Source organism: Haliotis asinina, chromosome 1, assembly GCF_037392515.1.
Source record: "Haliotis asinina isolate JCU_RB_2024 chromosome 1, JCU_Hal_asi_v2, whole genome shotgun sequence".
NCBI classification, from domain to species: domain Eukaryota; kingdom Metazoa; phylum Mollusca; class Gastropoda; order Lepetellida; family Haliotidae; genus Haliotis; species Haliotis asinina.
In genome coordinates this window covers 94,400,343-94,423,679 of record NC_090280.1, presented here as the reverse complement: position 1 = coordinate 94,423,679, position 23,337 = coordinate 94,400,343, and the positions used below count along the sequence as shown (strand labels likewise).

The window sequence follows — 23,337 nt, the reverse complement described above, 5'->3', positions numbered from 1 at the left end:
CGCTCACTCAGATCATGTTTTTATTGAAGTTAAATAAAATAGTGTTCCATAATTGTCAATTACTAGCACTTGGATAATAAAAGGCAGAATTTAAAGTAATACTGAAACAATGCCTACATCGATCTTCAGGGGGCTGTTCGTGTTTACAGTCGGTACTTTTGATTTGTTGCATTGGAATCTGAATCCTAATACAAAGTCATAAAAACATGTATGGGTCTATATTTATACATTACATACCCATTTTAACGATGACAGAGGTACCAACAATAAGGCAAATAAAGATAAAAGAGAATTGAATGAAATTAAAACAATTGCTATTCTTCAAATTTGAAATATGAAAATACAGGCCTATTGCTATTCAACGTTGAAAAGATGCATTTTCTTATCTAAATTTGTAACAATTATCAGTATCAGGTATATGCATGGTCTCTGTCAGTATCCACATATTTTATATCTGTTACAATTATCGAAATGAGATCAAGATCATACATGCAAATACATATACATTGTGAGCGTTCGTGCACATAAGATGCGATCAAAATCAGGGTTATGAAAACAAATTTAAGGATGTGTTTCGAGCGCAAATTTTCTTGGAAGCTCGAGTGCAAATTCTCGCACAAGAAAATAGATAATCACCCTACCATGCCCACCCCACTCAACAATATTAAACTGGTCAAAACAAATAACAACTCCATTCGTGAGCCACTTGTGTTTTTTTCGGGACAAGCCAAGTCTTGGAAGTTTAAACAGAGGAGCGAGTGGTGATGAACGACAGATATTGCGCCAACGACAAGGCACTCTACCACTGAACACAGCCTAGTTGTAAGGGGAGGTAAAAATTGTATGCTTCCTGTGAAATATGGCGTCGATTTTTCGGCATTTCGTCTGCCGTGTTGTTGCACCGATGAGGTGTACTGCGGTCAAAAAGCCCTGTCACAGATATTTGTCCACCAGGTGATCCATTTAAACGCTGTTATGTGGCAAAAGCCTTCACAGTACTGATCATAAAGAGTAATAAGCTGTGAAGCATAATCAGACTCTTTTGCATGTTTTGGATGGCATGGTGACCAGAAATTTAGAAAGACTTCACATAAATGTGTGTTCAAAGAGACTACCTGGCGAGGAAACACGATAGTTTTAGTGGTGCACTTTCCTGGGTTCAGCCTTTCCGTTACAATTGATGCTGTACTTTAAAACCTGTTCGAGGTGTGGGGACATGACAAAACCACATATTTTATGTCCTTATGGGTGGTTTGTTGGCACAGGAACTACACGTGTACCCCATGAAAACTTTCCAAGTGAAATAATCGAACTTTTGGCATCAACTAATCTTATTTGCATTTGGTTTCAGACTTGCAGAAGTTGGGATTTTAGAGACACCAAAAGAACATGGAAATTCCTATGAGACTGGGCAGGTAAGACGGTGAACCAAGTCAGTGGTACGGATTGCTTTGTTTTAAAAGGTTATGGAAAGGACCACTGAATCCCAGGTTCATTCTGATGAGGTGACTTGGCTTGACAGCTCAATGGCCATGTGTTCACCCAAGATGTAAAAAATTTAGTTATTATTCCCTATAAAGTTGCAGTGTCAGTAGGCCAGCTAGTGTGTATGTGTGTTGTAGATTTGAATGTTTCACAGTATGTATCTCACTAATCATCTTGGTGACCCGACAAGTTTTAAATGATGGAGCCCATGGCCTGCAGGTCCCGTCTTGGTCAAGGGTCAAACCCTGTAGGGGTTCAAGCTAATTTATTATTTCAAATTCCCTTCTCATAGAGGTCACTCAAAATAGTGTTTTCAGACCTGTTTCTGTGATCTTCTTTATAATGTATTTCATGTGAACTCATTTTGGCTGACACATTTTTGTTTTTTTATGAGAGTGTGACATGATTTACAAAAACTGGGTGTTTCAAGCCAAAGGCATGAGAGTACAGAGGTATTCTGTAGTGTGAGAGTGAGAGTTGGGCTTTTAGAAGTAATCCTGTTATTTGTAGTAGAGTAAGTTTGGTATGAGGATGGGGCATATAGGTTTTAGTGTTTGCTTGTTATGCCTATGTCCCTGATTCATCATATGAGTATGGTGTATCAAGCCCATTTCAAAAATGGCGTAAAACCATATTCATTCACTTACTATATCAAGCTGATCTAAAAAAAATGCACATTATATTTGTTTCAGCTGTTTCTACATCGGATATTTGGTTACCGTGGCATTGTCCTCTTTCCATGGCTAGCACGGGTGTATGACCGAGACACAGCCACAAAAACTGAGGAGAAGTAAGTAACCATGATAACACAAGTAGTACGCATTGTATCCAACTGTCTAGACAGTCCATCTGTCCTCAAGTAAGATGAGACCTTGATTTCCTGGCCTGAATAACATGGTTAAGTTGAACATATTTAAAGGGGCACTGATGCGGAGCGAATAATGCTTCTCGCCAACGGTCTAATTACGAAAGCAGACCGCAAATTGGTCAGCGCCCACTCCTTCGACCGTGACGGACAAAGGAACTGGGCTCCTGTCCATATTAGCAAAATTTCTTCACTTAAACAGTCAGGAGGCCAGATGCCCATCACATGCCATTTGTTTAAAAATATCCATGGTATTCCTTGTCTGATCGTAACCATATATCCCAGCAGTGTAGTTCTTTTCGGATGCTTGGATGGTATACTTACTGATCCAATTTGATCCTATTTCTGTGTTTTTAACCTCTATATTTAATCATGTTACATGAAAATATGATGTCTACAGGCACGTAGCAACCCATTTGTTTCAGTACGGAAGATTGCAAAGCTTTATATTTAGGTAGTTGTGAGTGTTGGTTGAGCTGTGATAGCAAATAGCATACGTAAATTTTGGTAGCTATGGTAGCTATGGTAGCTACAATGGTTTATTATTTATGATAATAAAACACACAGTTGATTTATTTGAATTCGTAAACAAAAAATGATGACCTTGGCTTTGGTAGAGAAATCTGAAAATTGTCTTACGTAAAAAAAACTTATTTCACTTATTTACCAAAGTACACAGCAAATGCCTGTGTGTATTCCTTATGTAACGAAATTCCGTTGGTATCCTCAAAACAGTTTCGGCCCATAAGTGTTTTCAGGCTGCATGCGACACAGAGATAACATCTTCCTTGCTGTAACTCGCGTTTGATGGTGTAAACCTACATGTGTTATTTGTCATCATTCTCTTGATGGTCAATTCATGAATTTATAACAGGTATAATTAGTAGCAACACCACTTCGGTTACTCAACAAAGGTTCCCATTTGGCGTTTCTCCTGTCTGGAGTAAATACTCAACATTATAAATTAAGGTCTGTAATGGCAAATGTATTGTGTGTTATGTAATATGTGCATGTAAGTGATGCAAGAGGGTTTATTACCTGAGTTACAAAAACAAACATCGATCAAAGGATTAACCGATAACACACTGATTGATTAATTACTTTTGTTCTTCTAGCAGATTTGTCAAAAGGCAGTGTGTGTAGATGACTACACCCTGTCGTAAAGTGTGAGTGCAAAAACAACATCCTCCCTTCAAAGAATTAACCACCCTTGCGTTGATTGATTGATTGCTCAATATTGGTCAACTAAATTACTTAGAATAGTGGACATCATACAATTAGTTGCCAGGTGTGCTATCTTGGGAGACCAATGAGAGGTTTATCTAGTTTTCACCAACGAAAGACGTGAAACGATGTGTTACTTTTTCGCAAATGAGACACGCGACACAGAGCAGGATTATTTACCAGCTGCAGATGAATGGAATACGATTTCTTTTACGTGGATATTGATGGATACATTCTTGAACAAGGTAGTAGCCTGACACTGTTGCTATAAAATTAGTCTGTTTTACGTTCATTGTTTGCATTTTGTTTTAATTTATTTGTTGTAGCATTCAGCAGAATCTGTATGACAGAAAGCACACACTAGATCGCGTATGTATGTGAAATAGGATCCACATTAGCAATCTATACAATGTATAAATGTTGCTGTTATGTTAGAAATTTACTATGAGTATAAGCAAATCGTGTGTTCTTTTATTAATTTTCAGAATCATACAAATATGACAATAAACTAATTAGGGTTATGAGACAAAACATAGAGACGTACATTGGCTTCGTTATTTTTCCGTCCTAATAGTTTTTTACCATTTCTACCACTGGCAGATGATTAACCTTCAAAGTGTTTCATTTGTTTTCATAATACATTTGTAATGAAGTACAATTGACGTCACCTCAGTTGATCTGTCTATAATTAAACTATCAATTGCGCTTACGGACTGCGCAGCAGAGGTCACGAACCAGTCACGAATTCTGGGATATCATCCGGGTACTCACGGGAGAAAAACAATAACAAAAGTTTACACCAGTCCACGGAAAATGCTCCGCATCAGTGCCCCTTTAACTAACAGAAGACAATAACTTTTCAGGAATCCTGGCTGACAAGATCAATAATCAGAGTGAGTGAGTGAATTTAGTTTTACGCTGCAGTCAGCAATATTCCAGCTGTATGGCAGCGGTCTGTAAATAATTGAGGCGGGACCAGAAAATCCAGTGATCAACAGCATGAGCATCAATCTGCACAACTGGGAACCGATGACGTGTATCAACCAAGTCAGTGAGTCTGACCACCCGATCCCGTTAGTTGCCTCTTACGACATACATAGTCGCCTTTTATGGCAAGCAAGGGTTGTTGAAGGCCTATTCTACCCGGACCTTCATGGGTTATCAATAATCATAGGTATCGCCGATCAGGAAGAATTGTTAATGATTACCGATATGAAATTATGTCATAAATAGTATCATACTTAAGCCTTTGTCAGTTTGTGACAGAATATAATTATAATTTACTAGCTTTGCAATTAAAGCATTCTCTCATCACAGGGAAGGCCTGAACTTGATTTTCCACATTGATGCAATAGGGGAAGCCCATTTCTAGTGTCAGCTGCAGTGATACTGCTGGAATATTGCTGGTCCCAAGTATGGTGATCTACCTTCAGTCATTGGCGATCTATAGCCTGTGTTTTATATTGAATTGTCTGCTTTAATTACTAAAGTGTTTTACTTTTCCATGCTAGTTTTATATCCATACCTGTAATATCCTAGTATGTTTACTGTCCATCATGACAGGTTGTACTCTTCAAAATGTTTTCATTTCTCATATATAAATAATTTTCGTAGTGATATGGCTGAGATATTGCTGATGTGATGTTAAATATTAACTCACACACTCACTAGAATATTGCTAAAAGTGGCTTAAGACCCACGTCTCCCACTGTGGTAACTCCTGTGGAAGCCAGTTGGGGATGACAAATCAACATAGGCACATACTTGTACTTTATAGTTCTTTTAATGTGATCTGTTTGATCTGTGGGGTAGCCTAGTGGTCAAAGCGTTTGCTTCTCACGACAAAGGCCCAGACTTGATTGTCACAATGGGTACAAATGTGTGAAGCCCACCTCTGGTGCTGCTCTCCATGATAGTAATGGAATATTGCTAAAAGCAGTGAAAAATCCAACTCGGTCACTCACTCATGCACTCAAACACTCACTCTGTGTTGCAGGAATGTGGATGACAACACCACCGCTATAGGGAAGGAGGTGAAGGGGAAGAACCACCTGTACTACCAGGTGCTCATCGATGCCAGGGACTGTCCTCATATTGTAGGTGTACCATGTCAACATAGCACTGCATACTACAACCTTATCTTATAGTCACAGGAGAATGATAAATGATTAAATAACTTGAAATCAATTCATCACAGAAAAAGTGTGCTATTTTCACGCTTCACTCCAATGGTAACACTGTGCACTTATCCCAAGTTTGAGATATTTACTCATGTATCGGTCTCATTTGAACCCAGACTATATGTAGGTGCATGTCCACTGCAACCTGATCAGCTTGATGTAGTGCGTTTTCAGGCTAGGATACTTGGTATACTGTGTTTCATACAATGATGGGGATGTGGATTTCTGGTATTCCTAGTCCAGACTTGATTTGGAGTGTGGAATAAGAAACAATCAATTAAGAATTGATTTAGAAACAAACAGGAACAGATAGGTATGAGACGTGACGACTTGAACTGATACGCACTTGAAATTAGCTGAAGTTACAGCATTTGCTCTTTTTCAGCGAGCACAGACGGAAGCCGTTACATTCCTTGGTAATCAGGAAAACAGCCGAGCTCTGTACGCTATTCCAGGTAAATCGAAGTGTCTTTTTAGATAACTGCTGATTTCTGAAAGTTCTATTAAGTTGGAAGATTCATAACGTGTGGATTGTTATAAATACTTCTAGCATTGTGGGGTAAATCAGAACAGCTTAATGAAACCCTTAAATATTCTGTAGTTGCCGAAGTTGTTTCATGAGAAAAATTATGCATGGAGTATTAATGACTAAGACTGCCATGATTATGGTTTGTATATACACTCAGCTAGTTATCTCTTACACGTGAATTGCATGCTTATTTATAAGATATGTCTTGGCCTGAAGTCATTTTCTCACTGCTAATCTGATAACGGCAAAATTTCAGGCTTGGACTATGTGGCCCAAGAAGACCTTCTACCATACACCAGCACAGAGCGCTCACCCATACAACATGAACTGTTTGACAAGTTTCTGATGCATGACACAGATAGCTGTAAGTAGGCTTCATGTCTTGTTTGTTTGTTGTTTGACGCATCACTCAGCTGTATGATGGCCGTCTGTAAGTAATCAAGTCTGTAGCAGGAAATTCAGTGATCAACCGCATGAGCATCAATCTACACAATTCAGATATAGTGACATCTATCAACAAAGCCAGTGAGCCTGCTAAATGATCCCATTTCATGGTAAGGATGCGTTGTTGAGAACAAGGATTCTCATGACCTCTGTAGGTAGGGCTAAAGGTTTCATGTGTGTGTAAATAGCATATATGTCTTGTCTCAGTGGATGATGTTATGTCAACAGTGATTTGTCACAGTTCTGTTATAAAAAGTAGAAGTAATGATTCCATCTAGTGTTTTTTCTAAATACTGAGAGGGAAAGGCTTCTCTCTGCTTTCAAACATTACCAGCTGTAATTAGCTTAGAACTTTATCTTTCCTCATACATGAATGTCAGATTCTGATTGGCTGAAACCAGGTTTACTTTTTGCATTTGTTGTTTTTACCTCTCTTACATTTGCATCATTCCAACCTCAATTTTTCATCTCAAATTGGTAATGTGAGACACTTGATAAATCTCTTGATAAATACAGTGTTTTCTGACTGAAATAGATCCAAGGGCCTTAACTCTTGTTAACATGTCATTTGCTGTTCTTCAGTGAACATGAAAAAGAAAAATATGGATTAATGCTTGTGGTTTACAGGACCAAAACAGAAAACAGAAAGCATTCATAACACATGTATGCAGTATATTTGGGTGTGTATAGGCTAAATTTGTCATCCATCTGCTGACTTGGGTTGGTGTGCCTTGCCTGTTTTGGTTCACATGACCTTCACTATTGACAAGGTCATCAACCCGCAGTTGTTGGCGATCTATAGCCCATGTTTTATATCCTATTGTCTTCTTTAATTTCAGTGTTTTAGTTTTTCATACTAGTTTTATGTTCATATCTGTGATATTCTAGTCGACAAGTTCTACCCTTCAACATTTTCATTTTTTGTTATATGAATTGTTTTCATCACAATACGGCTGAGATATTGCCAATGTGGCATTAAATATTAACTCATTTACTCACTCACTTATTATTCACTCACTTATTATTCACAAATATATGTCACTGGATTGATTTGATTATTCAAATGGCAATGTCAGTAACTCATTTTGTTTGAGTATTTTCTAATGTGGCATCAAACAAACAAAATCAGATTGAATGTGCTTGTCAGTACATGTACACCATTCACAAAGTTACATATTTCTGTGCTACCTTGTCAAATGTTTGTGATATGTCAAACTTTAAGCGAGAAAGAGTAAACATTGTTATGTGACAAGCTGGTGTGTCAAACTTTGTCTTGATGTCAGTACAGGTTTGCCAGCTGACTTATTTCTGTAAGATACCTACATGCCAAATTTATAGTTCGATTCTACAGCATGGAATCATAGGAATTTCCTGAATCCTAGATTCCCTGATGCAATGTGGTGAGTTTTACAAGACAGGGCCAATCAGATGATGAGACTCATTAACAAGGAATGATATTCCTTTGTACTGATTTTCTGCCAGCTCCTCCATTCATGGCGCGGGAGACGCTGCGAGCATGGCAGGAGAAGAACCACCCATGGCTGCAGCTGTCTGATGTTCATCGAGAGACTACTGAGAATATTCGTGTCACTGTCACTCCATTCTACATGGGATGCAGGGTAGGTTGGTGGACAGGGAGGAACAGGCCATCAGTGGGTATTAGATGCATATCGCAACACCTAATTGACAACCTGTGTTTGGAGTAAGATGCACTAAACAGATCAGCAGGGATAAACCTGGCTCAGAAAAGATAAGAGATGAAATCTTACATGGGACCAATAAAATGAGAGTTTTTCAAATCTTATTAGATTTACCTGTTCATATTTGTACAGATGGAAAGGAATAAACGACAAATAAGACATTGTCACATGTATTTGATCACACTTCAACCACTCACCAACTTTATTTTTCCATGTATTTTGAAATTTCAGTTTTGGAACTTTGTTTGTAATTGAATCTGTAGATCTCCCTACTAACATCACCATTGGTGTCTGTTTTCTTCTTTTCATCAAGGTCAATGATTTCAGTTGTTTCTTCATCTTCATTTGTAGTTTTTACAAATTTTAGTATCAAATGATATGGTTTAGTTAGCAGATGTTATTTGGGAGGCATGATGTTGCAGAACACAACATCCGAACATGAGCTCTGTACAGTGTCACACGGTGCATAAACAACACAGTACTGAGAGGTTCATAGTTTACCATACTCTTTGCAACGGAGCTTGTCTTGTACAGCACTGTGTAACGATGTTCAAAGTTCCATGCCTGAAGTTATGTTTCAACAATTAAGAACAAGTAGAAGGCAACGGGAATATCATTGACAGGATAAAATAACGACAAAGCCTTTCTCTGTAAAGTAGATTTAAACAGTTAATTATTTCAAATCATACAGGTTAGCAGGATGTGATTTTTAATTGCTACAGTGAGTGAGATTAGTTTTACGCCGCACTCAGCAATATTCCAGCTTTATGGCGGCGGTCTGTAAATAATCGAGTCTGGACCAGACAATCCAGTGATCAACAACATGAGCATCGATATGCACAATTGGGAACCGATGACATGTGTCAACCAAGTCAGCGAGCCTGGCCAACCCGATCCCGTTAGTCGCCTCTTACGACAAGCATAGTCGCCCTTTATGGCAGGCATGGGTTGCTGAAGGCCTATTCTACCCCGGGACCTTCACGGGTCTTAATTGCTACAGATAAATTTGAGTGTGATTTTAGTTGCAATCGATCATGATATCATGGCCCAAGTCAATCCCTGGAAAAAATCGACCCGTGAAGGTCCCGGGGTAGAATAGGCCTTCAGCAACCCATGCTTGCCATAAAAGGTGACTATGCTTGTCGTAAGAGGCGACTAACGGGATCGGGTGGTCAGACTAGCTGACTTGGTTGACACATGTCATCGGTTCCCAATTGCGCAGATCGATGCTCATGTTGTTGATCACTGGATTGTCTGGTCCAGACTCGATTATTTACAGACCGTCGCCATATAGCTGGAATATTGCTAAGTGCGACGTAAAACTAAACTCACTCACTCACTCCCCTGGAAAAAATCAGGTGGTCAAAGTTGGTTTACAGTGTGTCATCAAGCCTTGGTTGATGTGGTGTTGCTGTTTGCAGTACTTATCAATGGATTGGATCCATGAAGATCCAGGATAGATGATTGCCAGAAAAGGCGACTGTGTTAGTCTAAGAGGCGACTAACGGGATGGATGGTTAGTCTTGCTGACTGGCTTGACAGATGTCATCAGTTCCCATTTGCGCAGATCAGTGCTCATGCTGACTGGATTGTCTGGTCCAGACTCTTATTAACAGACCGCTGCCATATAGCTGGAATATTGCTGAGTGCAGCATAAAACTAAACTCACTCAATCATCTGTGACTTGTCTTGTCTGGAAGTGATCATTTTATGGTTGCCATCATTTAGTTGGAATATTGCAGAGTTAGTTTATTGCAGAGTGAACACACACAAGAGCGACACTTTGGTTCCTTGTGTGTCATTTTACCCCTTTGGTGCTCATGCTGTTGATCACTGTATTGTATGGCCCATACTTATTTACTGCCTCATATTTTGAATATTGCTGAGTGCAGTGATAAACAACAAATGCTTTAGAACATTGCTTGCATCACAAGTGACTATGGCCAGATGAGGCTTGACTATTTAGAGGGAGCATTTGGCTGGAATAGTTTTACAGGTCTATTTGTTCAACTAGTGAGTACATGAGTTTCATGTAACAGGGTTTTGTATCAAATGTGTCCTTCTTTGTTTCAGGAGTCACAACAGACCCATGTTTACTGGGTATGTAGAACCATTATTTCATTTATTTTCACAAATAAAGTTTGGGCTCCAAATTCACTGAAGATGGTCAGAAAAAAAGATACATATAAATAAACAAGTCAGTTAATTTCCACTTACCTAAGAAAAATAATCCCCAATCAAAAGACATGTTACATTTGACCACTTTCTAAATGGCACTGTGAGTTTGTATTCACTGTGACATAGTGAATACATAGTGATGCATTACTGGATAAAGCTTAATTATTCGCAGCCTTGACCATGTTATGTCTTGTTATAGTGGAGATACTGTGTGAGGCTTGAAAACCTTGGGGAGGAGACCGTTCAACTTAGGGAGAGGCATTGGAGGATATTCAGTCTGTCTGGCACCCTGGAGACTGTCCGTGGACGGGGAGTTGTGGGACAGGTAGGTAACAAGATAGTGTTGTTAAGGACAATGTTCAGTCTGTCTGGCACCCCGGAGACTGTCTGTGGATGGGGTGTTGCAGGGCAGGTAGGTAACAAGATAGCGTTGTCAGGGACAATGTTTTGTCTGTTTGGCATCCTGAAGACTGTCCATAGGCAGGGAGTTGAAGGGCTGGTAAGTAATGGTAATGTTCCATGTGTCACCCTGAAAGAACCTGTGAAGATCTGGAATGGATTTGCTCTTCAGCAGCGAAAAAATTGCTCTCAGAGGCAACTAATGTGATTGGGTGGTCAAGCTTACTGTTTTGCTTTTCACATGTCATCGCATCCCAATAGTGTAGATTGATGCTGATATTGTCGATCATTGGATTGTCTGGTCCAGACTCAATTATTTACGAACCACTGCCATATACTTGGAATATTGCTGAGTCACAAATTGGGGAAGGCAGGGGCCATGGGCCATTTTGCACATTGGAATAAGAAATGGCCAATTAAAATTTGGAAGTTTATTATTGATACAAGGGCAGTGGCCCATTCTTAATTCAGAAAATAGATAATAATCCTGAAAATGGCCCATTGTCAAAGTTCTCTTTCCCAGTCCCTGCTGAGTGCAGCAGTAAACAAGAAACCTAACAAACTGGAAGGATTCCAGTGAAGGGAAGTTCAATTATCTTCTTGTGTGAAGTTGAAATTGTATAATTCAGTATGATCAAGTCATAATAATTCATCCAAAACGTTCAGGCTAATGGTCCTTCTCTTCTTTTCAGGAGCCAATCTTATCCCAAGAACAGCCAGCCTTTCAGTACAGCAGCCATGTGTCATTACAAGCTCCTAGTGGCCATATGTGGTAGGTGTAAGAGTTCTGTCCCTTGTTGCCTTGGTATATAAGGACAAGGTCATCATCCCTCACCTTAACAACCTGCAGGTGTGCAGTATTACTGGGATACTGGTAGAGCAGGCAGTAGTGACTGCAATATAGTTTTGATATATCAGCATATTGCAGTTTTCTACGTGCATAATTTAGTCGAACTGAAATTAGGAAATTAGGAAAACTCAATTCACATGATATTAACTCTTTTCCATATGGTGAAAAATGTTCATAGCTACAAATATATCCTAAGGGCGTGATGTTACGTCAAGTCATCTACAACCCTTGCATGTGACCAGATTTTGCCAACCATAGCCTCTGAATTTGATGGACAAGATGTGACATCAGATTTTATGTTTCCATATGAGGGACATGATTTCCAGTTTTTCTGGGCTAAATATGACCTGATTTTTTCTCTTTTGGTCTGGAATATTTTAATGAAAGTGAGTTAAGACGTTTTGAAAAAAGTCAGTTCATATGGATTTTGATGTTATGCTAGTCATAAATGGTCCATATCAACCACTGCAACCATGGAGACGTGATATCATGTCCCTTGTATGTAAGTGTCATGTTGCTAAAAATAGACTCCTACTGTAGGGTTGTAATAAATAGAGTTAAACAATTCACAAGCATATTCTTGAACAAAAGGCTGTAACAGTGTTGAGCAACATGGTGGATGTCTCCAACAGCGTCAAAGGAAGATGTCTGATGTATGGCCCTTGTTTTGTTTTGTTTTGTTTTTTCTGCTCCGTTACAGGTAAAAGTGCAGTTGCAGTATGTTATGGTATATAATGTTTTAGAGAAATCATTACTGCATTGAATTGTAACAGTGAGTTAATATTTAGCATCACATCAGCAGTATTTGAATTATAAGAAAAAAGTTGATCTGAAAACAACTGTATGAAGATGTTGACCGGGAATGTTCCTCAATCATTGAACAGGAGCAAGCTGGTAAATTGGAGTTTATATCTCAATCATTGAACAGGAGCAAGCTGGTAAATTGGAGTTTATATCTTTAACAGGGGAACGTACAAGATGGAGAGAAGAGATGGAACTACTTTCGATTGCAAGATCCCTCCTTTTTCATTAGAAAGTAAATCCGAAGACAACACAGGCCCCCATGCCTTCCTGGGAAGCTAGCACTGTTACCATGTTTACAGCAGGGATATGTTATTGGGTTATGTCGCCATGGTTACAGACAACACAGACAATGATGTTTAGTATGGACTGCTTAGGCTTGGCACCTTGGGTGTAAATTTGAGGAGGAGCACTTGAAAGATTGTGTATATACCTCTGTTTTGTTTTGCCTGTATATAGCATGTGTTCTGTGAGCTGTACATATCATGTGTTCGATGAAGAGATTAAGGTTGAATTCTGCATGAGCAGTGGTGTGTGTGTGTGATTGGGGACATGTTGTTTCAGAGTCTGTTTCCTACTCTTACTTGCTGTTAACTTTCAGGTTTAAGCTAGTGTGAATGCATATTGTTTTATGATGACATTACTCTTAAAATTATGACAGACTGTGTCAGAAATGAGTGTCTCACAGTTAAACAGAGATTGTTACATGAATGTGTAGTAGTAATTGAACTATATGGGTGTTAGAATATTTATTGAAAGAAAACAGTCTGATCAATTTATTACCCATAGGGGTAGAAATGAGAAAGTATATACAAAATGTATGTGCACAGTGGCTGACATGGTTGTCCCAGGGATATCATTTGAATTTGCTGAAAGGCTGGAAAGACATCACACCAGAAACAATGTCAAGGCTGAAGCTTGTAGACAGTTGTAGTGTTTACCAACTGGTCATGATGTTTCAGTGTTTATATGGAGTGCCAAATATGGTTTAGAAACAAAGAATAGCAAAGACATTATTACACTGTATGAGAGTCATACTTATGAAACAAGTAAAAGAATTCATATACTACACTCGCACTTGCTTGTTTATACAAAAGTTGTTGAGTAAGTATGACAAAGATACTAGTGAAGTATCCTCACTTCTGACACGTTTTGTAAATTTCTGATTCTAAAACTCCCCCTTACTTTTGAACTGTTGTGATGAAGTTGTCTCATCTACTGACCAACAAGGATAACTTGAGCACCTACCTGACAATTGACACATATTAGCAAGTACAAGTGCCATCCACTGGCGCCTGCCATTGTGAGCACAGGGTCCCAGGTTGTGCGTGACCACAAGAGTCTTATTAGCAAAGCGTGTCAGCTATGCAAAGAATCAGTTGCAGCCTCATTCAGTGCACATGCACCAGCCTACATCTGCACCACCTTTCACAAACCAAATGGGATTACTCATTGGTGTGCAAAACCTGTTTCTGTTTTTCTCTGCACTAGTCCAACTTATCCTTGTTTGCCAGTAGCTCTTGTGGTCTGTTGCAGAGTAGTGTCCACAAGATGTTAACATACCTCTGCATTATCATCTGCAGTTGCTGTGGTAACATACTCACATGAAAAAATTGATTATCTGCATTTTTGTGTCATGTGAGAGGAAATTGTATACTAGTGAATATGTTTATGCATTGTCACATCGAATGTTGACTCAATAAACATGTGTTGTAAGGAAACCATGTTGTCTTGTACCAATGATCATTGCTATTGTAAATCACAGTGTGCTTCAGCTTGTGATCTCATTTACTTGCTGTATGCAAGCCTTCTAGAAATGCAGCATTCACATATCGGAGTGCAGGCCATCTAGAAATGCAGCATTCACATTGCAGAGTTCTGGCCATCTAGAAATGCAGCATTCACATTGCGGAGTGCAGGCCATCTAGAAATGCAGCATTCACATTGCAGAGTTCAGGCCATCTAGAAATGCAGCATTCACATATCGGAGTGCAGGCCATCTAGAAATGCAGCATTCACATTGCAGAGTTCTGGCCATCTAGAAATGCAGCATTCACATTGCGGAGTGCAGGCCATCTAGAAATGCAGCATTCACATTGCAGAGTTCAGACCATCTAGAAATGCAGCATTCACATTGCGGAGTGCAGGCCATCTAGAAATGCAGCATTCACATTGCGGAGTGCAGGCCACCCAGAAATGCAGCATTCACATTGCGGAGTGCAGGCCATCTAGAAATGCAGCATTCACATTGCGGAGTGCAGGCCATCTAGAAATGCAGCATTCACATTGCGGAGTGCAGGCCATCTAGAAATGCAGCATTCACATTGCGGAGTGCAGACCACCCAGAAATGCAGCATTCACATTGCGGAGTGCAGGCCACCCAGAAATGCAGCATTCACTGCGTTTTTTGTGCATGTTGCGCATGTTTATTTTTATGCAGCTTTTAGCAGTGTACCAGCAATATCATTGCAGGGACACCAGAAATGTGCTTCACACATTGTGCCCATTTGGGGAAATCAAACACTAATCTGTTAGACTACCCCACCACCTCATCTGCTGGATGAGAGTGACTTCAATTTGACACCGCTAGTAGCAATATTCCAGCAATATCACGGAGGGGGACACAGGAAATGGGCTTCACATATTGTACCCATGTGGGGAATCGAACCTGGGTGTTCATTGTGACAGCTAGGCTACCCCACAACCTCTGCTTGTTAAGGACTAACAAGTGTTACAAGTTGTAAACTACGTAGTATGTACCCTGAATGTGTCAGACTTTCTTTGTTTTTTAAATGCCATGTTCAGCTTCGTAAACAATCCAGTCTGACCTTTTGTAAGGCAATGACAAAGGATAGAGTTAGTCTAACCATTTGTAAGGCAATGATAAAGGATAAAGTTATGAGAGGTCAAATTTTAAGAACACTGTATGGATCATGGCCCTGATTAATAATTTATGTACAAGTAAGGGTTGCTGAAGATTGAACAAGCAGATCTTAACAGCTAAGAATATTCATGCATCTCAATTTGATTTATCTGGGGGGTCAGTGGGGAGCCTTATGGATAAAGCTTTTGACAGTCATGCTGAAGACCCTATGGGGATTCCCTGCATGGGTACAGTGTGTTGAACCTGTATGTGGTGTCCTCTGCTGGGATATTGCTGAAATATTGCTAAAACTGGCATAAAACTGAACTCGTTCATACAGGTATTTCATGTGAGATTTTAAAGGGTTAATCGTTGAAGGTTTGGGACATGTATGTAGAAAAAAAATACCCTGTGTAGCATTTCAAGGGAACACTCAAAATGTTTTTCTTAATTTTGATAAAGGAATTATGTTTAATTTATTTGGCAATGCCGTGTTCTTCCAAGTGTACTGGTTTTTGTACATATTGATCAAGTGGTCTGCAGGGTACATTCCATTATACTATTAAGAATACCTACATTTTATGCAACAGTTTGAAAATGGGTTTGAAATAGCAGTGGTTTTGTGGGTTAGACTGCACATTTTGTGTGGTGGCACAATTGTGTGTCTACCTTTGAGAGTATGGGTTCAAATCCTGGATGGGACTCAATCCAACAAAAGTGTAGTCCTAGCCAGTGTTACATCTGACCACTTTCAAAACGATGTTATGTTTTCATAATGTCCAGGTCCTACCATTTTCTACTAGACAGGGGGGCGGTGGGTAGCCTAGTGGTTAAAGTGTTCGCTCGTCACGCCGAAGACACGGGTTCGACTCCCCTCATGGGCACAATGTGTGAGGCCCATTTTCTGGTGTCCCCTGCCATGATATGGCTGGAATATTGCTAGAAGCAATATGTTGGATGTAATAATTTGAGGTTTATATTCTAAAAACAAAGGGTATGCCCTAATCTGTTTCAGGAGAGTTGTTTGATGGGTTTTTTTTTTCATTTATCTTTTGTTGTTTTTATTGGGTTTTTTTGTTTTTGTTTTGTTTCGATTTGTTTTAGGGTTGTTTTTTCTTTTGTTTGCTTGTATTGGTTTGGGGAGGGTGTGTGTGTTTTTTTCGGGGTTTGGTTTTTTGGGTTTTTTTATTTTGTTTTTTGTTTTGTTTTTGTTTTTTGTTGTTTTGTTGGGGGTTTTTTTTTGGGGGGGTGCTTTTTTGAGGGGGGTGGGGGGTGGCATTGTTCCAAGTTTGTCATGGGGGTCTATTATGTCAATTTCAACATCTATTTTATTCAGCAATTATGTAATTTTAAGTTACTAGCAAGTGGGAAGTTTAGTGTTTTTCTGTTAATTTGCCATTTCGAAATCATTCTGGTTAAACCAAAGTGTTGAAAGTAGAGAATCATTCGTAGACATTTTCCAGTTTAGTAGATAACATCACAACAGTCAGACATCCAAAATACTTACTTTTGAGGTCAGAGGAACAATTTTGAATATATATATAACTAAAGCCTGTTTCCACTCAGGTTCCAGCATTTGTTTGTGATGTAGTAGCACCAGGTTTGATGTCCTGGGTACAATTTAGGAATAAATTTTCTTGCGTCACTCATGTTGACATTGCTGGAATGCTGATAAAAGAGACATAAAATACAAATAACTTAAACTCGCCACAGTGTGTAACCTGTAGCCCACTTTCAGTTAATCATGAAATGTATGTTTTATGCACAGTTTTATTTACAGATACTTTCATATTTGAATTAGTGAGTTGTAAGTCATTTACAACCTGGGTCAGTCTTGGCCATGTACACAATTCAGTCTTCTTTGTGTGGAAACTAGATGTATTTGTTTACTACTGTAAACCAGGAAATTTTTGCGTCGATAAATTTTGCAATTGAACAGTCAATACCATAAATGCGACGATAAAATTTTGCGAGTTGTAAGACTTTGTTCAGTATGCTCACTTTGCTATTTTATGTTACGGAAGCAACAACACCGAAGCGTCACTTCACATATGGTGATTGCTTCCTGTTGTTTTGTAATGCCACGCAAGCGATACACAAGTACTGTTAATAGTGGGCCAGATTGCTATTGTTTTGTTGCTTGCACAAGCACTTTCAGGAAGTGGGCGACTATTGGAGTAGGGGCTTTCATTTGTAACATGTCATTATATCCCCCTGCTGAGAGCCACGACGCGATACCGCTAAATTCCCCCTCACCCTTGTTCGATTCAATTGCCCTAATCCACTTTCACAAAGACGATCCTAAGACATCATGGATTTAAGATCGCGATCTTAACTAAGATCGACCTCTTCAACGTTGGACGTAGAAATTTCTTAAACTCGACTCCTGTCTACAGTGGTCTTCAAGTGCGCATAGCATGCAGCGCAAATACAACGTCGAACTGGTTACTGCACACAGATGACATTCCTTCTTTAATCGCACCTTGCAGATTTTTCATGACAACAAACCTAAAGAAACAAACAAACGAAAAACCCAAACAACACCAACCCACAAATCTTTGAAGTAAATAATAACGTTGAATAAAGCGATAACGTAGAAGGTAACATCTATAATCACTCGTACCTCAGGGGTTATTCTCTAATTTTTCTACATTCTAATTTTTTTATGAACTAAACATGTGATACTGCAACCACAGAAACATCATGTTTTATGCAAATACTGAAATACAAACAAATACATTAACTGACTGGGTCTTGAGTTATTGACCTAATAATCATGAAATTAAAAGTAAACACATAAATAAAATTTCCTTGTGAAATAACACCTAAATGTACCATGATTTGTCAGTGACTGTCAGTTGAACATAGTTTGGCATCAGTGTTATTTGGAGTAAAATCCCATATATATCCCACAAGCATTAGATTTGTAAAGATATGAAAGTGTGACATGACTGTGGGAGTGTTTCTTGATAATTACTTTTTCGCTTAGTTAAAAGAAATTCACATACCCCAGCTAGTGTATTTTTCCGTTCGAAAAATACCTGTATTATATTTAATACATAGATTAAAACTCTTGTCTCTCGTCAGATTCAATTTTGACAAGTAGAAAAAAACATAATTTTGTACTTTATCCAACTGTAGATTATTTCAATGATAAACTAAGAGAAAATCATTAACCGAAAAGAAATATGTGGATATCTGTTCTGTCACTACAGAACATGCATTGTATTTGGGCATGGCAGATTTTACGGCAACGGCATAATCTGCAAAGGGAAACCACTCCCATCTTGCGTAAAAACTAAAATTAGCTGCCCTTGAGTTATTGAAAAGGTCATGGCCACTGCTAATCGCATGCAGACCCCTTTCGTTAGATCTACTATCCTTTCTTTGTTTATCAAAAAGGTGTGGTGTTCATACTTTTTCCAACACTGAACCGGGTGAGAATTGTACTTTATGATATCGACTCGCTAATGATGTTGTTCACTATCGCAAATAGCGATATTTCTGACGTTAAATCGATGTTGTATTCTCTGTGTCGCTGAAGTGTCAAGGCGAATCATACAGTTTTATGCAATATGAAAGCAATCCCCAAACGTAAAGCTAATTATTTGCGTGAAATTGACACCAACTTGGACTCCATTTTGCTACTGACTACAATGATCTCTGCTCCTTACAATTGGTTCCGACCAATTGTAAGTTTTGATTGTAACTTACAATGATCTTAGCCTACAATCGCTTTGTGCAAGTGGATGGCGATTGTAGCCGAAGCCTAAGATCGCGATCTTAAGGATTTACAATAATTGTAGCTCTAAGATCGTTTTGTGCGAGTGGGCCCCGGTTAACCCATCGCCCCGTTGATGGATTCAATGTAACGGGCGAATTAAGGTTTCTAAAGGGTTGATGTGTCATGATACTCGGAATCTCGAACACAGGTCAAACCAACGGTTCACTGGTGGTATCCAAGATGATTTCATGATCCAAACCCCTTGTGTATATGGCTTACCCTGTAAACTTTTTTCTCCGTGACAACCGTTCATTGGAAACATTATCTTAGCCGATGGCATGAAAGGGGACACAGGGTCTTTCTAAATTCATAAGCGCGCAGACGACACATCTTGACACGCGTCTGAGGTTAGTTGCGCATGAGCAGTTGTCGAGACAGGTTAATGCCGCGGTGTATGGATCCTTTCAGTTTGTTAAGTGAATGAGAAGACAGACTCACGAGGAATAATGTTGCGGAGTATTGGTTGTCTATGCTTATTTTGTAATATCTACAGATACCATCGCGATTGATCAATACGTCTCATGATTAATGTTTCGATTCAACGCGAGACCTGTCTTCATATTACAGTAATGTGTTCAAGTTCAAGCGTGTTGAATGGGTTGGGCTTTGTGTGCGAATTCTGATATATACATAGAATAGATCATAGTTCTGTTTGTTTAAAACATCCTGTAGCGAACATTTGGTAAACAGGAGAACGAAACCGCGGGACAAAATAAATATTGTATACAACGGTTATGAGGAACTACAAATAGCTCCCTTCGGTTTCTTCTAACCATAGTTTACTCCACGTTATTTTGCCTTGCAGAAATGAGAACCCTGGTTTTATCGAACTAAAACTGGTGGTCATTTTGAGTTTATTATTGCCGTAGTTAGCATTTCGACAAATACATATTGTATGTGGCCAGGAGTAAATGAAGCTGACAGTTCTTTTGAGATGTTCATGTTGTTTATTTTGTTTAGTTGAATATGTACACGTCATTCACGCAGTGTACTGTGAACGTGAGACCCACGTGTTCCTTGATAACACGACCCCTTATGAGACACTCGATAGACACTTGTGATTTTGCCATCTTTATCAAAAACACCACGGTCGGACAGCTATTTCGTGTTTGTATCATGCTTAGCCACCATCAAACGTGTGTGTACTTTGTATTGCCGACATCACTCCATGTTACCTTATTACATTAACACTATAAGCAGTGTTCTAGCAAGCGCAAGTGAACAGAATTACGGTAAATTACCATGTAAAAATCGTGGGAATATCAGTCGTGGACTCCCTTTTTTCTTTATTAATGACGTGACACTGCATACAGATAGCATCGTCGTATATAAGATGCAATGGCAGATAAAGGCTTTGCTCTGAATACCTGAAGAAAATAATTTCCTGAACGTAGAGTCGCTTAATTGTTAGTTTGACATTTATGAACATTTCCTGACAGAAATATTTCTGTAACCCAGTATTTTGGGTGATGGAGCATTGATTGGATGGACAAAGCGATATGGGACCAACATTACTCATTACTGCTTGGTCGTGATTATAACGCCTGTCTCGAGTTTGTCTGTCTCAGACTTGATGGCTGGGTGGCTCGTTGTTATATGCCACACTCGGCTGTATTACATCTATATGGCAGCAGTCGGTCAATAATAGAGTCTGGACCAGACAATCCCGTGATCCATATTATCAGCATCGATCTACGCAAGTGAGATACGATGACGTGTGAATAAGTCACTGAGCCTGTCCACCCGATCCCGTTAGCCGCTTCTTATGACAATCAAAGGTTACTGATGACCAGTTCTAACCCGGATCTTCACGGGCCTTATCATATATGAATTGTTGGAATATCTATCGTGTAATTATGGAGGATTCCATGCCAGTATGACGCTACGGACAGGAAACATCATCGTATAAACGATATTGACAGGTCAGATAAAAGCTGGGGAATAATTGAAGAAAATTATTTCCTCAACCACCAGTTGTATGTTTGTCAGTTTTGAACATTTTCAGACATAAACTATTTCTTTAACCTGTTGTTTCCAGTGATGGAATATTGATTGGATGGAATATTGATTTGATGGAAATCGGACCAAAAATCGTTGTCGGGCCAACGTTGGAGTCAATCACAACCTTATATTTTCTCATTGCTGCTTGGTCGGATGATGCCCTTCACAGACTTATATCTCTCAACTTGGCTGGTGTGTTATTTCGCTTCTGGATCACACACTCCATGCAGTGATCAACAGTATGAACATCAATCTACGCATTTGGGATACAATGATTTGTGTCAGTTAGGACAGTGAGTCTGAGCACTCGATCCCGTTAGTCGCCTCTTACAAGTATGGGATACTGAAGATCATTTCTAGCAAGGATGTTAACGGGTCAGACCCGATGGATTTGATTGATGCCAATTGCGTCAGTCATAGATGTGTCTAATCTAGACTGATTCGCTGGACAAAGCCATGTCGGACAAACGACGGGGAGGAATATTAACAGTGTCACGTTCCTCTTACCAGGATCTGACTTTACTTTGACAATGACAGCTTCGGACTCTGGATTGTCTGTTTCAGATTCGAACTGTCGTCAAATACACTGGCATGTGAAAGCCGTATTTATTTTAATAAAGCTCTGACTAACAAAACCACACTGATCTTCATTTCTACAAACACCTTGGAAAACAACAGACAACCCGTTGAACAGACATTGCACATAAAAATCAATATTTTAAAAGCGATCTATCTGAATTCTCTATGTTGTTGACACGTTGATATTCATTTCTGATTTGGTTTCACACCTGGCATAGGAACACACAGCGCCACCTAGCGTAGCACGCACTGCGTCCCATTAAGCAGTCAAATGACCCTCTCTGTACGACATTATCAGATTTGTCGCTACCGTAATTGAAGACACATCACATGCATAAATATCACACAGCACGCCATCCGTATATATGAAGGAATTTACATTCCAACAGAGTTCATGATAAATGATTATTTATGGCGTGTGGGCTGTGTTTGTCACGCGTCTTTATTTGTAAGATCGGTCGATACACGATCGTCATGAATTATCTTGCGACTATGAGGAATATGTTCAACAGTTTACAATTCCGTGAACTAATCGCAATCGGAGTTCCTCGGGTCCAGTCTGTTCACCCCCAGGCAATACTTATCACTCGGATCTGTTACATATCTACCGATGTTCTTAGGGACCTTGGCGCCACCTTGAGCGACCATGGTCATCTGGCTTTGTCTTAGGATTATAGGATAATCTTGGGTCAATCTAATCATTTGAGTGTTACACATAACGCTGCTTGGACAGGTATCACACCAACACTCGGGGGACACAGTCGGGATACCTGGAAAGTCAATTACAGGTAGGTGGAACGTAAATGTTATTGCCCTGAATTTTCTGATCACTATATTTACATTGGATCGTGACCTTACGCCCTGTGTGTGAATATGTAGCAGTGTCAGGTACAGCGTGCGACATATATGCTAGTCCCGTTGTCCCTGGCTAATAAATATTCCTCAGGACCACTCAGTGAAACGTTCGCAGTGGTCCTGGTGGCCAGTGAAATTCATACTGACAGTTAAGTAAATCTACGAGTGAAGTATGAACATGGCCACTAATTATCGTTCACACACTGGTCCTTTAGTCTTGTGGACAATTTTGAAAGGTTTCTTTCCCTGCAGCCATAGCAGCCATTTCGCGTTATCTAGTAATATTCTTTTCAAAGAGGGGCAGACGGGTAGCCTTGTGGTTAAAGCTTTCGCCCATCACGCTGGAGCCTTGGGTTCGATTTCCCACTTGAGTACAATGTATGAAGTCTACTTCTGGTGTCCCCCGCCGTGATATTGATGGAGTAATACTCAAAGCGGTGTAACTCCTTTTGAAGAAGTGCTGTGGCTCCACAGTGCCCGTGTTCCCTTGTCTGACATAGTTTATATTCCAGAAACCCCGTCCATTGCATATCATGACCCTGTAACGCTACAGAAGTTATAAACTATATGTATTAAGAATGGATGTACATGTTGAACATC

General features: G+C 39.5%; 1 protein-coding gene across 1 annotated transcript; it reads left to right on the top strand.

The window, feature by feature from the left end:
* Positions 1–815: 815 nt before the first annotated feature.
* On the top strand, positions 816–14,376 carry LOC137255680 (polymerase delta-interacting protein 2-like). The gene is made up of 11 exons (XM_067793169.1): positions 816–954; positions 1,352–1,415; positions 2,178–2,275; positions 5,571–5,670; positions 6,140–6,209; positions 6,540–6,647; positions 8,210–8,346; positions 10,501–10,527; positions 10,805–10,930; positions 11,697–11,776; positions 12,820–14,376. Exons 1-11 carry the CDS (start codon positions 860–862, stop codon positions 12,935–12,937), a joined length of 1,023 nt encoding a protein of 340 aa, XP_067649270.1. The 5' UTR covers positions 816–859; the 3' UTR covers positions 12,938–14,376.
* The last annotated feature ends 8,961 nt before the right edge of the window (positions 14,377–23,337 follow it).

What these genes read in the sequence shown, in the direction of transcription:
- LOC137255680 (XM_067793169.1), top strand. Translation starts at nt 860, where the DNA reads ATGGCGTCGATTTTTCGGCATTTCGTCTGCCGTGTTGTTGCACCGATG. An exon ending in AACAGACCCATGTTTACTGG is followed by an intron (nt 10,528 to 10,804) that starts GTATGTAGAACC and finishes GTCTTGTTATAG; the next exon opens with TGGAGATACTGTGTGAGGCT. An exon ending in GACGGGGAGTTGTGGGACAG is followed by an intron (nt 10,931 to 11,696) that starts GTAGGTAACAAG and finishes TCTTCTTTTCAG; the next exon opens with GAGCCAATCTTATCCCAAGA.